At 43.6% G+C, this 15833-nt stretch overlaps 1 protein-coding gene across 4 annotated transcripts in view; it reads right to left on the reverse strand.

The window, feature by feature from the left end:
• Positions 1-15833, reverse strand: part of TCAF1 (TRPM8 channel associated factor 1) — a 49912-nt gene that overhangs the window by 4235 nt on the left and 29844 nt on the right. For 3 of the 4 annotated variants that reach the window (XM_036087231.2, XM_036087230.2, XM_036087228.2), the window contains exons 3-8: positions 6392-7386; positions 6036-6133; positions 4306-4519; positions 3771-4010; positions 2450-2787; positions 864-1114 (exon numbers count right to left, since the gene is read on the reverse strand). In XM_036087231.2, the coding sequence (XP_035943124.1) occupies positions 864-1114; positions 2450-2787; positions 3771-4010; positions 4306-4519; positions 6036-6133; positions 6392-7386 (2136 nt within the window). Of the gene's footprint in view, positions 1-837; positions 1115-2449; positions 2788-3770; positions 4011-4305; positions 4520-6035; positions 6134-6391; positions 7387-15833 lie in introns of all 4 variants that reach the window. The other variant, XM_036087229.2, reaches the window with a different exon arrangement.

A 15833-nucleotide genomic window follows, 5' to 3' on the forward strand; every position in this document is an offset into this window, starting at 1 on the left:
AATAATTCTATGAAATAGATCCCATTTTATGAGGAGCTTGCCCAGAGTCATGTGACTAACAGGTGGAAGAACCAGGCTTTGGATGCGGGGAGTCTACTCTTAGAGATGATGGTCTTAACCTCCAGGCTATGGCGAGAGAAGGGGAGTACTCAGCTCACTATTCTGGGGGCCAGCAGAACATAGAAGAATCCCTACATTCACAAACCTCTTCAGAACTGTCGGTCTGAGTCTTCACGACAACCCTGTAAGGCAGGGATTTTTGTCCTCATCTCACACACAAGGAAATGTGAGTAGAGACACAATGACTTCCCCAAGAGCTAACGCTAGCCATGGGGTCTTTCTACGACACCAGACTGCTTTCCAAGCTCTTTGAAAACTACCTTAGACACAGAATATCAAGGAACTGTCTGCTTATCCTGGTAAATTTGTGTTTCAGTGGATTCTATGGTCAGGTTTTTGGAACAACTGGTCAAAAACAAAAGCCCAGAGAGTCCTCAGGATGTCAGGATAAGAACCACCCGCAAGGGCCATGGCCCATAGTGGTGAACCAAGGGCTGGCATAGAGGCAGATGCCAAAGCTCTCAGAATCAGGCCAAAATAGGGCCAGGAGGGAATATGATAGCTGAGAGCAGAGGAATGAGACTCATAAACAGAAGGCCTTGCTCCTAAGAAATTCTGATTCCCCTTTTTGCTGTGTTACTAACCCACTTCCTAGAGCTAGAACTACTAGGTATTAAGATACGGGGGCAATGAGCCAAGAGCGCAAGGCTAGAACCCTAAGAGACAGAGGTCGAGGAATGAATCCCCATCTCTGCCTACCTCCCCAAACCTCTCTACCTGCCACCTCGCTGGGCACTCCTTACATCTGTGTGAGGAGGTATAATTTCATAATATTTTCCTTCCATTCAGGCAGATAGGCCAGGCTGGTAGCCACTTCCTTCTGGATAGGCCAGGCCCAGGCCTCAAAGAACGGAGCCAGATTCTTCTGCACTTGGTGGGAGAACATCTTCACCCACAGATTCATTTTGTCAACATTATCTGTGGGCAAGTTGGTCTGGTTCCTATACTCAGTGAAGAGACGGATGAATGGCTCCCAACCAAAGGCCTCCTGTAGCTGGGGAGAGAAAGGGGCAGCAGGAAGAGACATTTAATCCACAGAAAGACCCCAAAAACACTATAATAAATTAATGTAATATATTTAACCCCCCAAAACATTAGTTTCATTTCTGTCACTGGCCCTCTCTGCAGTTCTAGCTGCGGGCCTCATGGGCTACTTTCTCTGGCTTATCTTAATGGGGCCTCTGAGCTAGCGAGGTGCTCAGCATGGAGCAGACACTCAATAAAGGATGGCTGTGGTAATCACGGTCATGATTATTATCAGTATTTACCACCTATGTCATTAGGTGGTAGCTCACTCCATCGTGAAAGTGTCGAGAGGATATCACACAAGGGTTTAAAGCTGACCGAAGTGAAAAAGATCCTTGTATCTTTCACAGCTGCAGAGTTACACCCCCAAAACAGGAGAACTATCCCCCTCTCCCTTACCCGGACATAACCTGCATCAGTCACAGGTCTGTGCCAATCTGCAAGGCTCCTGACATGGCCTTTAGGAAAAAAAAGTGAGTCCGCTAGAAACAGAAGATGATGTATAGTCTAGGTGGTTGGAATGAAGTTAAGTAAGGCATCATTTTAGGAAAAGGCAGCTGGCCCGAGGCCCCTGGGAAAAGCCCGTGTGAGTCCGGGTTATGGAGCTTTAAGGTTAGGACGGACAATAGCAGTTCTCTGAAACACCCTCAGCTGGATTTCACAGCTGAACAACTTTTGTCCCTGGGGTGAAGTGGCCCCAGCGACGAGGTTAGAGTCCCGGGCAGTTTCGCTATCGTTCTCGGGGCAGTGGGTACACACAGAGAGGAAGTCGGGCACGTGGAAGAACCTGACTGGAGACTGAGTTCCGGAACCCCAGGTGGTGAGACTCTGCACGGTGGCCTGGGAGCCACTCCAGGGACTGGGAGGAGGGAACTTGGATGCAGGACAATAGTTCAAAGGCAGAGGCAACCTCATGTGCAGGCCACTGCGGCATCTTGGATTGCCTCTGAGGGAGAAACTGAGGCAGTTTCTAAGGAAAGTGATGGGTCCCCTCCCATAACGTGTGTGTGTGGGGGGGTGGGCATGGTGTTTGGTGTTAGATAGCTATTCCGTGACATGGTTTGACTTTAGTCTCAGGTATGTCTGGCTTCAGAGCAAGCCATGGTAACTGAAGAGTACTGTCCTCGCCTCTGCCTTGGTGCTTTCTACCTACTCTCATGAATCTCCTCAAAATCATGGCGTGAGGGTGGCGGCTGAGGCAATTAAGTCCACCACTTTGGGGTCACTAGGGTGTCCCCTCTCGAGGTTGCACGGGTGGTCCCCCCAGCGGGGTTTCCCATCCCCCTCCCTTCTTGCCCAGTACCTGTAGATACGTTTCCAGCGCAGTCCACGCATTCCAGTTTTTCACATTGGGACCCTTGCCCAGGTAGATTCGGACTCTCTTCTCCCGAACTGGAGGCCACAGAGCAATATTCGCCCTGCCTCGAGGGATGCCCAAGACCGTTTCATGCACGTAAACACACCACAGATTGCAGGTGGCCTCGGTGGTGTGCGGGGGGAACTCCCACTCCTGCCGCTGCTGGTTGCGGCCAAGCTCGTGGACGGGGCCCCACAGCCCCTTGGTTCTGATGAGCTTCTCATTGATGAGCTCCTGCACAGATTCCAGATGGCACATGATGGGGTACCCGGCATGCATCCAGCCTGGGAACGCAGGAGGGATGGAAGAGGGGTTAGAACGCTCCCCACCCAGCTTTACCAGGACTTCCAGAACCCTGTAATGCTCAGAAGGGCAATCCACATGAGGCCCACCAGGGCTCTCCCCCACCCTCACTCTGGCCTGACAGTAACGGGTCTGACGCACGTTACAAACAGCCCTTCATGTTACTCTCCAGCTTTTTCACTTCTGTGAGGGTGTCCTGTCATGTGAATCTGTCTCATTATATTCTTTTCTCAAAATGGAGAACTCTTGGATGGTGGTTTCCCCTTCTCATTATTTAGAAACGGTGTTGCCCACATTGACGCTACTTTATAGTAATCATCTCCGTAAGGCAAGAAAACTGGGGTCTAAAGAAATTTCCATCGTTCTTTCATTTCTACACACCCCCTGATTTGTAAGGCTCTTGACCCACTGGCAGAGATCTCTTCATTCAGTGTCTTCTCAACGTTGTTAAATTCCTTCTCCCAACAACTGTGACCCTGGGCGGAGACCCCCCACCACTTTTACTTTCTCCTTGAAGCCCCCAATGGGACTCCTGTGAAAGCCTAGCACTTTGTTCCTGCGTTCTTCTGGCTGCTGGAAGACAACTCTTGACATGCCGACTTAGACTGTTAATTATTTCACATGCTGCTCACATACAGTTCCACAGCCCACTTTTCTCATGTCCCATAATCCCATCATATTTCCTTATGCCATCAAAATAGCACTTTAGAAATTTTCCTCAGTGTCTGTCCATATATTACTTAACCATTCCATACTGTTGGGTACTTAGGTAGTTTCCAGTTGTTTTGTTGGGGGATTTGGCTGAGTCTATTTTTTTAAATACATATCTCCCCGCTTTCGTTTAAATAGCAAGACTTACATCTTGTATGTCTTGCTAGAAAAACGTTTTTACCGTGTTGGCTGCCCACCGCTTGTCTGTTGAAAGAAAGGAAGGCTGTCAGGGCAGCATGCGCAGAGCACCCACCAACTGAGATCTGCACGTCCGCAACGATCCTCTGAGGCAGACGCAGGGGGAAGGGCTCAGCCCCCAGCCGTGCCACCGCTTGCATCACCTCGTCCCAGAGGCGAAGCAGCGGCTCGGGCTTCTCCAGCGTGCGGAGACTGGCGGTTGGCACGGTCAGGATGATGTTGTCCGTAGCCAGCTCTCCCCAGGGACCCGGATTCTCCTGGATGCGCCTCTTCCACTCCTCCTGGGAGGTCTCCCCTGGGAAGAGAGGCCATGGGGCTTGAAACTCACTTCCCCAAATCCCTTATGTTAAAACATCCAACTTGAAGCCCAGGAGGAAAACACCGAGGTCATGAGTGACCATATCTCCCCTTTGATCCTTCTAGGAAGTCTCCAAGAATGTGGTTTGGTCTTCATCTCCTTGGCCCCAGTGCTGAATCTAAGGAAAGTTAGCTTCCTCCCCTCTACCAGCCCAGAGTTTCTCTCCTCCTACACCAAACAGCCCCAGATGATCTCCTGACCCAGTCTCCCACTCCCCACGGCTCCCACTCACCCAGCTTGTAGTATGGGGCATGCACGGCCCCCTTAACAGTTACGGGCACAGAGCCCAGTTTGCTGCTCTGGGGCACGATGATATAGAGCAGGCCGCCCCAGAGGCAGGTGATCGACTTGGTGGGCTTGTCCAAGCAGCACCGGTTAATCACGAGTGGGCCTCGGAACAGCTTGCTGGCTCTGGTCAGGTCATCCGTGTGGCAGCCGATCTGTATCTGGAGCAGAGAGATCCCCCTAAGAGTCACCTTGGGGTGTGTGCAAGTGGAGAGGGAGGGCTCCCAGGAGGTGGGGACAGGAAAGGTCACTGGGCCATGACCCCATGCAAGCCCACGCCATTCCATCATTCCTCGGGGCTGTGTGGACCGAATCGTGTTTTACGTAAACGTCCTCCCTGGGGCGTCAGCTCCACACAGGGTCATGTTGAGACACTGAAGTGAGGGGCACCCATAGGTGCAGCCCATAGGCTAATGCTGAGGAGGGCTGACTCCCACAAAGGCCCCTGGGTGTCTCTGGAACCCACAGAGTCCTGGGTTGCCTATTTGGTTGTGGTGACTCTGGCCTTGGGAACAGGGCAGAGGGGATCTTGCTGACTTGGGACTTTTGCTGACTGGGGAGGAGGTGCGGGGGGGGGCGCAGTGTGACCAGCTCATGAACTGGAGGGTGGATTCAGTTCCTCCTGTTCTCCAGGGCTCCTCTCCTGGGCCGATGGAGCGGCTCCTGTACTGGGTGGGGTCCTGGGATCGTTCTCCCAGGTTTATGCTAAACAAGTTCCAGAACAAGGGCACAGAACAGACCCTACCTGTCACAACGACTCTTCAGGGGGACAGAGCAGATGGCTACTTAATTTTCGAACAGAGTGTGTGTGTGTATGAAAGTGACAGCTAGGGGCGCCTGGGTGGCTCAGTCGTTAAGCGTCTGCCTTCGGCTCAGGTCATGATCCCGGGGTCCTGGGATCAAGTCCCACATCGGGCTTTCTGCTCAGCGGGAAGCCTGCTTCTCCCTCTCCCACTCCCCCTGCTTATGTTTCCTCTCTCGCTGTGTCTCTCTCTGTCAAATAAATAAATAAAATCTTTAAAAAAAAAAAAAAAAGAAAGTGACAGCTGAAGGGGGACCAGGGGAGCCAGGAACAGTCCTCGGTGTCACAGGAAAGAGGCAGAAAGACCCTGCGGTCCAATGAGAGATTGGATGAGCACAGAAAGGGAACTGAGATTGATTGAACACTTCTGCATGCCCGGGTGCCCTCCATTTGGTGCCTTTTGTTTTTTTAGTTTTAAAAAATTTTTATTATTATTTTTTAAAGTAGGCTCCATGCCCAACGTGGGGCTTGAACTCACGACCCTGAGATTAAGAATCGCAGGCTCTACCGACTGAGCCAGCCAGGCGCCCCAGTTTGGTGCCTTTCTTATTCCCCACTCTGGGACATAAGTGAAAAGCACAAAATTTAAGAGCCAGGAGTTGGTTAGGTTTGAGTCCTGGGCTCTGAAATGTATCAGATCTATTGGCTGATTGATTGGAGTATCGTGGACACGCAGTGTTACGTTAGTTTTAGGTGTACTAGATCGATATTTTCAATCCACCTGCACCCGCAACTCAGTTGCCTCATCCTTAAAATGGGATAAAAGTACATGCCCCATGTTGCCAATAGGGTTTTTATGAGGATCAAATAAGATGGCAACTGTGAAAGCCAGAACATTTGGGTCTGTGTCATGTGGAGATGGGGCACGACATTACCTTCAGATCAGCAGAGGCAGCAGCTTCAGGCAGTGAGACCTCTATAATCTGCCTTCCAGGAATGTAGAGCCCAGTGCTCATCCAGCAATATCTGGTGCCTGCCAAAGCACAGGAAGGACAGACTTTATCCCTCCTCCGTGATGCCATCTCCGTCCGGCGAATCCACGGCCCCTTCGGGAACTCTGCACGGCTCTCTCCCTTCATGCTGCCCTGACTCAACTCTTGCAAATGTTACTTAAAACCCCCACCCCCATCTCCTTGAAAGTGCATGGCCAAGGGTGGAGATGGCCTTCTGAAGCCATCAGACCGCATTCCCACAGGACCCCACGCTGGACGCTCCGCCCCCCATTCCGTACCTGGATTGTTGCAGTTGACCTCAACAGTGATAGGAGACTCCGAGGGGCGCAGATAGGGGCTGCTGTACATGTCTTCGATTTCTGGCACTAACAGAGAGAGGTCACTTCCAGAGTGGGCCAGGCCAGTGGCCAGGGAAAGCATAGCACCCCTGCAGCAGTCATTGATAACGGGGTTCTCTCGGGTTGCAACTGGGAGCCGATAGCGACTCAGCAGCTTCCTCAGGAGCCGATGCACAGACATATAGGCAGGGATCTCTTCGGCGGGGATCTGGAGGAAAGCTGCACCGTCCGGCCCCAGCTTGGCCAACCAGCCCTTTTCCACGTTCCCTCTCTTCCTGCCCATTATAACTTGGAACTCGGCCAGAGTGGAGCGGAAGTGATAGGTCCTTATCCCTGCTTTAGGCGTACGGAAGGGCCCTGGATTGAGGCTTTGGCTTGTGATGCTGATGCCAAAGGGGTTGAGGAGGAGGTTTCCTGGGAACCGAGCCAAAGGGGACACTCCAGGGTTCTTGAAGGCCCACCACCAGGCTTGGGCGCCAACAAACAGTCCCCCGCCCTCGGCTACAAACTCCTGCAGCTCTTTGACCCCCACATCACTCACGGGTTCAAAGCAATAGACACTCGCATCACTGGTCAGATGGGGCTCAATGCTGGTGTCTATGCCCCCCACCGCGAGCAGGCCGCTCAGTGTCCTCAGTTCCGTCTGCACCACGATCTTGCCTCGGCGGCCCCCGTCCAGCCAGCGCACAGCATTGAGCAGAAAGGGGCCGAGTTTGCCCACGGTGAATAATACCTTGTGGCCGGTCACGACCACCCGGCCCCGGCCATAGCGGGCCGCCGCTATGACACAGCCGTGGTAGGAATCTAACCCCAGGGGAAAGGCTAGAGCCCCGTGCACTAGCAGCTGGGAGGGGAAGCAATCCGAGTTGCTGATGTCCAGCTCCGAAATCCCGTGCAGGAGCTCCTCTCTGTCCTCGGAGAGGTCATCTTCACAGCTGCAAAAGGCACAGGTGTTCTCTATTAAAGGAGTGACCACATCGAGCTCTGAGAACGGCGCCCCGCATACAGCAAGCATCAGCTTTACTGACATGATCGCCTTTAGCTCTTGCAGGAGAGCCGGGAGAACAAAGTAGACATATCTGACCTCACTGGGTGTGCAGGCTGGTCTGAGGGAAGACAGAGGGACATTCATTCTGCTCTGCTCATTCTTGGAATGCAGATCCTTCAAAGGAAGCTCTGCCATGTTTACCCGATATCGTGTCTTAACTATTCTAGATTTAAGTGTTTATTTCAGCCTGTTGGGCATTACATAAATAACTGAATGGGCAATTGTGTTTTCATTCTTATAAAGAGTCTTATTTATACATTTCATGCAGCCAATTTTCAAGTAAAGTCAGCGGAGGGCTGAGTTGGTGGCACCGTTGAAGAATCACTCTTATCTCAAAAGGTGGGGCAGGGGAGCTGGCTGGCTTCAACTCTAGTAGAGACCCTCTTGTTACCTGAACCCAAAAGGATTGACTGTCTGCACCCAACACTCCACCCATTCCTTGCTGGCTTGCAGGAGCCACATATCCATGCTATAAGGTGTTTCTCAGTCTATCCGGACCTGTCTGTGGCCATCAAACCCCTGTAAGACCTCAGGACACCCATATCCCCCAAACGGGAGATGCAGTCCTGGGTACCTAGTGGGATCATTAGGGGGGAAAGGTAGATGACTTCTAAAAGCTGGAGACCCCAGAGCTGGTTATGCCACTTTTGTTAGGTAAAGGTTGGCAACTATATGGTCAGAAAGCAGTGCACGCAAACACTGAAAAACGTGAGTCAGGTAGACATCGCTGTGTGTCTGTGTTGTGCTCTCTCTCTGTGGCTGCAAAAACTCCAGGTAACTGATGGGAGACTGTGGTGCTCTTAGTAGGTACGATCCTTTCCTCAAGACAAAGGTGTCACCTTACTAGTGACTCTCCTGCTCCTCGAAGCACTAACCACTGAAATCATTCAACTAGCTCTTCTTGCTCTGATTCCAAGTTTACCAAACCGCCTTGTGATGATAATCTTGCTTCTGATGATCATCTGCCTACACAAGGAAGTCAGGGGCCAGGCCAAGCAGAATGTTCTAGTTCTGTGACATATCTATTTCTCAAGGAATAGCTTGCACAGTCTATCTTTAATTTGGTGATTCTGCAATTAACAATATTAATTTTAAATGTTTTACACAAACAATGAATCAATGGAACACTACATCAAAAACTAATGATGTAATGTATGGTGATTAACATAACATACTAAGAATAAAAAAATAAATAAGAGTTTTTGTTACTTTATACCTGTATACAAAATTAAATGAAAAATGTGTTTTGATTCTCATAATAAGGAGTTCTGTTTATAAATTTCATGCAATTAATTGTTTGACAAGTGAAGTCAGTGAAAAGGTAAGCTACTGTGTTTTAGATTAAAACATTGGCATCAGGGTTTATACATTAGCTATTATGATTAGGTGGGTGATACTGAATGTGCAAACTTGAGGCCCAGACACTGAATCACTAGCATCTCATCTAGACAATGACAATGACCCTAGGTGAGGTCCTGCTCATGCTTAGCCGGAGGAGGGGGGGAACACTCAGGCATCTGTTATTTCTAATAACCATGACTTATGTGCTGGGGAAGATAAATTTTTGTTTCATAAACTGAAAAAATCTGAACTGGATTTTTACTTTTCTTTCCCATTCTCTTCTGAAATGAAACAAAAGCTTTAAAATCAGAATAAATCCATGATTGCACTGAGTTGTGTAAAGGGCACAATCAGTAAACTGGGCTAGTGAGAAATTTATTGAAAATATAAATCAAATGGAATCAAACTGATCAGAAGCCCATGAGCACAGAAAACTCTGTAACTGCATATATGTGAGAGGAAAAGATCAAGAAAAAAAGAATAGGGATTTTGAGAAAATACGGAGATAATTATTACTGAGAAAATACACTTCAGTAACCAATAATGATCAATCTAGAATTCCAATGCCATTTAACATTTACATAAACAAAAATCACCAAATATTTGATGAAAAGTAACAGCACGAAAGAGAAGCACCAAACTAACCTGAGAAAACCAACACCCAAGGAAGTAATAGTGATAAATGGAGTTCACTCCTGTTGTTGTACATCCTGTGGGTTTGGACAAAGGTATAATGACATGTATCCATAATTACGGTATCACACAGAGTATTTTCACTGCCCTAAAAATACTCCTGTTCTGCCTATTCATCTTCTCATCCCACCCCTGGCAACCACTGAGGTTTTTACTGTCACCATAGTTTTGCCTTTTCCAGATGTCATCCGGTTGGAATCATGCATTGATCATGCATTTAAGGTTCCTCCATGTCTGTTCATGGCTTATTAGCTCATTTCTTTTCAGCATTGAATAATATTCCATTGTCTGAATGTACCACAATTTACTTACCTATTCACCTCCTGAAGGACATCTAGGTTGCTTCCATGTTTTTGCAATTATGAACGAAGCTGCTACAAACATCTGTGTGCAGGTTTTTGTGTGGATGTAACTCCTTTGCATAAATAGCAAGGAGTGTGACTGCTGGATCCTATAGTAAGAGCAGTTTAGTTTAAGCTCAACTGTCTTCCAAACTGGCTGTACCGCTTTGCATTCCCATCAGCAATGAATAAAGAGTTCCTGATGCTCCAAGTCCTCATCAGCATTTGGTGGTGTCAGTATTTTGGATTTTCAGTTTAGTGACATCTCATTGTATTTTGCATTTCCCTGATGACACATAATGTGAAGCGTCTTTTCATATGATTATCTAACATCTGTACATCTTGTTGGTGAGGTGTCTGTTAAGGTGTTTGGACCGTTTTTAAAATTGGATTGTTTTCTTGCTGTTATTTTAAGAGTTCTTTGTATATTTTGGATAATAATCCTTTATCAGATATGTCTTTTGCAAATATTTCCTCCCAGTCTGTGGCTTGCCTTCTTATTCTCTGCCATTGTCTTTTGCAGAGCAGAAGTTTTTAATTTTAATGAAGCCCAGCCTATCAATTATCTCTTTCATGGATCTTTGGTACTGTATCTAAAAAGTCACAGCCATATGCAAGGTCATCTAGGCTTATTTCCTGTTATCTACTAGGGGTTTTATAGTTCTGTTTTACATTTAGGTCTGTGATCTGTTTTGAGTTATTTTATGAAAGCTATAAGGTCTGTGTCTAGATTCATTTTTTGGCTTGTGGATGTCCAGTTCTATCATCATTTTTGAAGACTTTCTTCTCTCCATTGTATGGCCTTTCCTCCTTTGTCAAAGATCATATGACCATATTTATGTAGGTCTCTTTCTGGGCTCTCTATTCTGTTCAATTAGTCTGTTCTTTCACAAATACCACTCTTGATTATGGTAGCTATATAGTGAGACTTAGATAGTGTCAGTCCTCCAACTCTGTTCTCCTCTAATATTGTGTTGAACATGCCATTTTGAAAAATCAACTTCATTGACATGTGGTCAAATTCATTTAAAGTGTACATCTTGATGAGATTTGGTTACATTTATACGCTTGTATAATCACAATAAAAATATATAACATTTCCATTGCCACAGAAAGCTACCTTTTGCCCCATTTCAGTCATTCCAGTCCCCAGGCAACCACTAACGTGCTTGCTTTCAGTGTAGATGAGATCTGCCTTTTCTAAAGTTTCACATACATGGAATCATAAAGTATAGACTCTCTCGTGTTTGGCTTCTTCCACTCAGAATACATTTTTGAGAGCCATCCATGTTATTGAGCCTATCAGTAATCCATTCCTTTTTATTGCTGAGTAGTATGCCACTAGGTAGATATCTCACATTTGTTCATCCATTCATCTGTTGTGAACATTTGCGTAGCTTCCAGTTTGGGGTTTGCTGCCATGAACATTCACGCACAAAATTTTTGTGTGGACATGTTTTCCTTTCTTCTGGATAAATACTTAGGAATGAGGTGGCTGAGTGGTATGGTAAGAGGAGGTTTAAATTTATAAGAAATTGCCAAACTGTTTTCCAAGGTAATTGTATCATTGTACATTCCCAACAGTAACAGGAGAGTTCCAGTTGCACATTCTTGCCAACACTTTCTGAGTCTTTTTAGGAACTGTTCTAGTGGGGGGTGTATGGTATCTAATTGTGATTTTAATTTGCATTTCTCTGATGACCAACGATGTTGAGAATCTTTTCATGGGCTTATTGGCCTTTTACCGTTTATCTTCTGTGAAGTATGTTAAAATATTTTATCCTTTTATTTTTTTTACTGGATTGTTGATCTTCTTATTGAGATGTAAGAATTCTCTATGTATTCTGAATGCAAGTCCATTGTCAGATTAAGTACTGCAAATAATTTTTCCAGTCTGTAGCTTGTGCCTTTTTGTTTTCTTAATACTGTCTATTGAACTGCAGAAGTTATTTAAAATTTTTTTGATGAAGCTCAATTTATCAGTCTTTTCCTCTTATGGCCTATGTACTTTTTGTGTCCTATCTAGGCCATCTTTGCCTACCCTAAGATCACAGATAATCTCTCCTGTGCTTTCATTTACAAGTTTTTAACAAACAAAAAATAGAAGTTTTTGGATTTTAGCCTCTGCATTTAGGTTCAGATCTTTTCAATAATTTGTTTTGTATGGAGTGGGATAAACATCAGGATTCACTTGTTCTCCGTAAGGGTGTCCATTTATTCCAGAACCATATGTTGAAAAGATTATCTTTTCCTCATTGAATTACCTTGGCACCTTTGCCAAAAAATAATTGAGCATGGATCTGAGTCTATTTCTGAACCATATAGTCTGTTTCATTGATCTGTATGCCTATCCTCATGCCAATACCACAGTATTTTGATTACTTTAGCTTTCTAATAAGTATTGAAATTAGATTATGTTAGTTCCTTTCATGTGCATTAATTTTAGAGTCCATTTGAACTTTGGTTGGGATTGCGTTCAATCTATGTCATCTGGGGGAAAACTGACATCTTAAAAATATTGAGTGTTCTGATTCATCGATGTGGTGCATTTCTCCATTTCTTTAGGTCTTAGTTTCTGTCAGTGACATTTTATAGTTTTCAGGATATGGGTCTCATAATAAATTTTATTAACTTGATTCATTAGTATTTCACAATTTTGTGTCCTGTTTTAACTGATATTGTATTTTTAATTTCAATTACCAATTTCTGGCTGCTAGTGTATAAAAATTAATTTTTGTATATGACCTTGTATCCTGCAACCTTGCTAATTCAATTATTATAGTGCTTTTTTGTAGTTTTAAAGAATCTTTTACATAGATGATCATGTTTTCTGCAAATTAGCATAGGTTTACTTCTTAACTTTTCATACCTGTGCCTTTTTTTACTTGCCTTACTGCACTGGCTGGGACCTTTAGTACAATGTTAAATAACAGCAATGAGAGCAGGTATCCTTCCTTGTCTTATTTTCGATCTTGGGGTATTTCACCATTAAGCACGTTCTTAGCTATAGCTTTTTCAAAGATGACTCATCATATGGTAGAAGTTCCTTTTTATTTCTAAATAAAATATTATGATTTGTTATTGAATTCTGTCAAATGCTTGCATGTGTTTGTGTATGCGCCTTCATATATTGAATTATATGGTTTTCTCATTCATTCTGTTAATTTGGTGAATTACTTCCATGTAAGAATGTTAAATCAGCCATGCATTCCTAGGATAAGCCATACTTGGTCATGATGTAGTATCCTTTTTATATATTACTTTTATTCTTTTTACAATATTTTATTAAGAATTTTTGCATCTTTGTTCATGAGGGATATTGTTCTGTAGTTTTATGGGAATGTTTTTCTCTGGCTTTGGCATCAGAGAAATATTGGTTTAATAAATCAAGTTGCAAAAATTTTCCTCCTCTTCTATTTTCTTGAAGGCTTTATGTAGGATTAGTGTATTATTTGTTCTTTGACTGTTTGATAAAATTCATCAGTGAGACTATTTGGATCTGAAGTTTTCCTTATTGGGATTTTTTTTTTTTTTGCATTGTTGTTGATGTTAAATAAAATTTTTATTTTAAAATAAAAAACCATAAAAATTGCATATATAGTACCAAGTTCTATAAGCCCTTCACCCAGTTTTCCTAATGTTAACATATTAACAATCATGGTATGTTTGCCAAAACTAAGAAGTTAAAACTGGTGAAATGCTATTAACTCCAGACTTTATACAAATTTCATCAGTTTTCCCACCAACATTTTCTAGGATCCAATCCAGGAAACCACATTGTATTTAGTATTGGGATGTTTTAAATTACAGTTCCAACTCATTTAACACCTATTTTCTGTTTCTTCTTACGTCAATTTTTAGCAGTTTGCCTCTCTCTGGAAATTTGTCCATTTCATTTGTCAAATTCATTGGCATACAGTTGTAATATTCTTTTATTATCCTTTTAATGCCTGTAGGATCTGTATTAATCATCCATATTCCATTCCTAGAATTTATCATTTGTATTATCTCTCTTGTTTTTGTGATCAATATATATAGAGAGATTTATCATTTTTATTGATTTTTTTCAACTAACCAGCTTTTGATTTTACTGATTTTACCTATTGTTTTTCTATTTCCTGTTTCATTGAATTCAGCTCTCACCTTTATTATCTTCTTATTCCTTCCACATATTTTGGATGAGGTTTTCATTTTTTGTTTAGCTTCTTGATGTGGAAAACTGAGGTCATTGAATTTAAATTTTAATCTTTTCTAATAAAAGCATTTAAAGGCATACCTTTCTCTCTAAGCACTACTTTAACTGCATTACACAAATTTTGACATGTGTTTTCATTTTTATTCAGGTCAAAATATTTTCTAATTTCCTTTGTAATTCTTTTTTGACTTGCAGGGTATTTATGTATTTTTTAACTTACAAATATCTAGATATTCCAGATAGGTTTATGGTATTGATTTCTAGTGTAATACTGTAATCAGAACATACTATGTATGATTTCAATCCTTTTAATCTTATTGAGACATTTTATGGCTCAGCATATCGTCTATCTTCATGAATGTTTCATGTACACTTAAAAAGAATGTGTACTCTGCTGTTGTAACCATGCTAATAGTTTATACATTCAAAAAGTAAAATTAAATATATAAATATGGGTAAAACCCCACATTAAATAAAAGTAGGGCCAAATGAAAAACAGACAGACAATCCAAGTACCTTTTGAACACAGTACTCGGACTTTCTATGTTCAGGGCAGTATATTCTGAGGACAAAACTAAATACAGAGAAATCTTTAAAACTTATTATTTATGCTGTTGGTAGTAGTATGAGGACAGTAATCATGAAATTATTTTGTGTGCACTGTAGGATTGAGCAAATGAGTAAATACTGAAGTTGAGGAAACCAGTATTCTCATTATGGGAGATGGAAGATACAAATCAGGAATGAGGGAAAGAGAAGAAGAAACCCTGTAGTTTTGGATTAAACTGGAGGTATCAGTATGAACTTATTAAAAAATAAATATTTCCTGGCTGTCTTCTGAGGAGCCCAGGAATGAAGACAGTCCAAAAGCAATGAGCACACTGAGGTGATCCTGGTTTCTAAATACTATTCACCACTGAAAGGAGCTAGGAATCTTTGAAGATATGGCTGAATCCAGGTTTTGGACTAGAAAAGGACAAGATAAACTTGCAACACCTTGTTGTACCAGACATTGAGTAAATACTAAAAAATGATTGGTCATGTCAAATCATTTGGCAGTCAGCTTAATAGGGCTTTCACTTGCCAAATTTGTGACAAGATGACCTTCAAAAAACACTGACTATAAATGAATTATAACACATTTGATTTTTTTTTAAAAGGTCCATGACATGAGTACAGAGTGAGACTAAAACAAAATTTTAAAACCGCCACAAAATAAACAACAAATGTTGTGGGGGTGCGGAAGGAAAGCTCTTCCTGACAGAAGGATCTCAACCCATTCTGGGAGCAGAAACCCTACAAGCAGAACTACACTCAGCTAGAAGGTCAGGTTGCCAGAGGTGCACAGAAGAGAGGCATCCATATCAGAATGGGAGGCGTTGGAGGAGGTGACATTTCACCTGACTTTTTTTTTTTTAATTTTTTTATTGTTATGTTAATCCCCATACATTACATCATTAGTTTTAGATATAGTGTTCCATGATTCATTGTTTGTGCATAACACCCAGTGCTCCATGCAGAACGTGCCCTCCTCAATACCCATCACCAGGCTAACCCATCCTCCCAATCCCCTCCCCTCTAGACCCCTCAGTTTGTTTTTCAGAGTCCATCGTCTCTCATGGTTCTTCTCCCCCTCTGATTTCCCCCCCTTCACCTGACTTTTTAAGAAAGGAACAGGAGCTACCCAAGAGCAGTAGAAGTAATTGATTTTTTAAGTATTGACTCAGGCACAGATCATCAACTAATGCTAAAACCAGGGGGTAG

The sequence above is a fragment of the Halichoerus grypus genome, chromosome 12, assembly GCF_964656455.1.
Source record: "Halichoerus grypus chromosome 12, mHalGry1.hap1.1, whole genome shotgun sequence".
NCBI classification, from domain to species: domain Eukaryota; kingdom Metazoa; phylum Chordata; class Mammalia; order Carnivora; family Phocidae; genus Halichoerus; species Halichoerus grypus.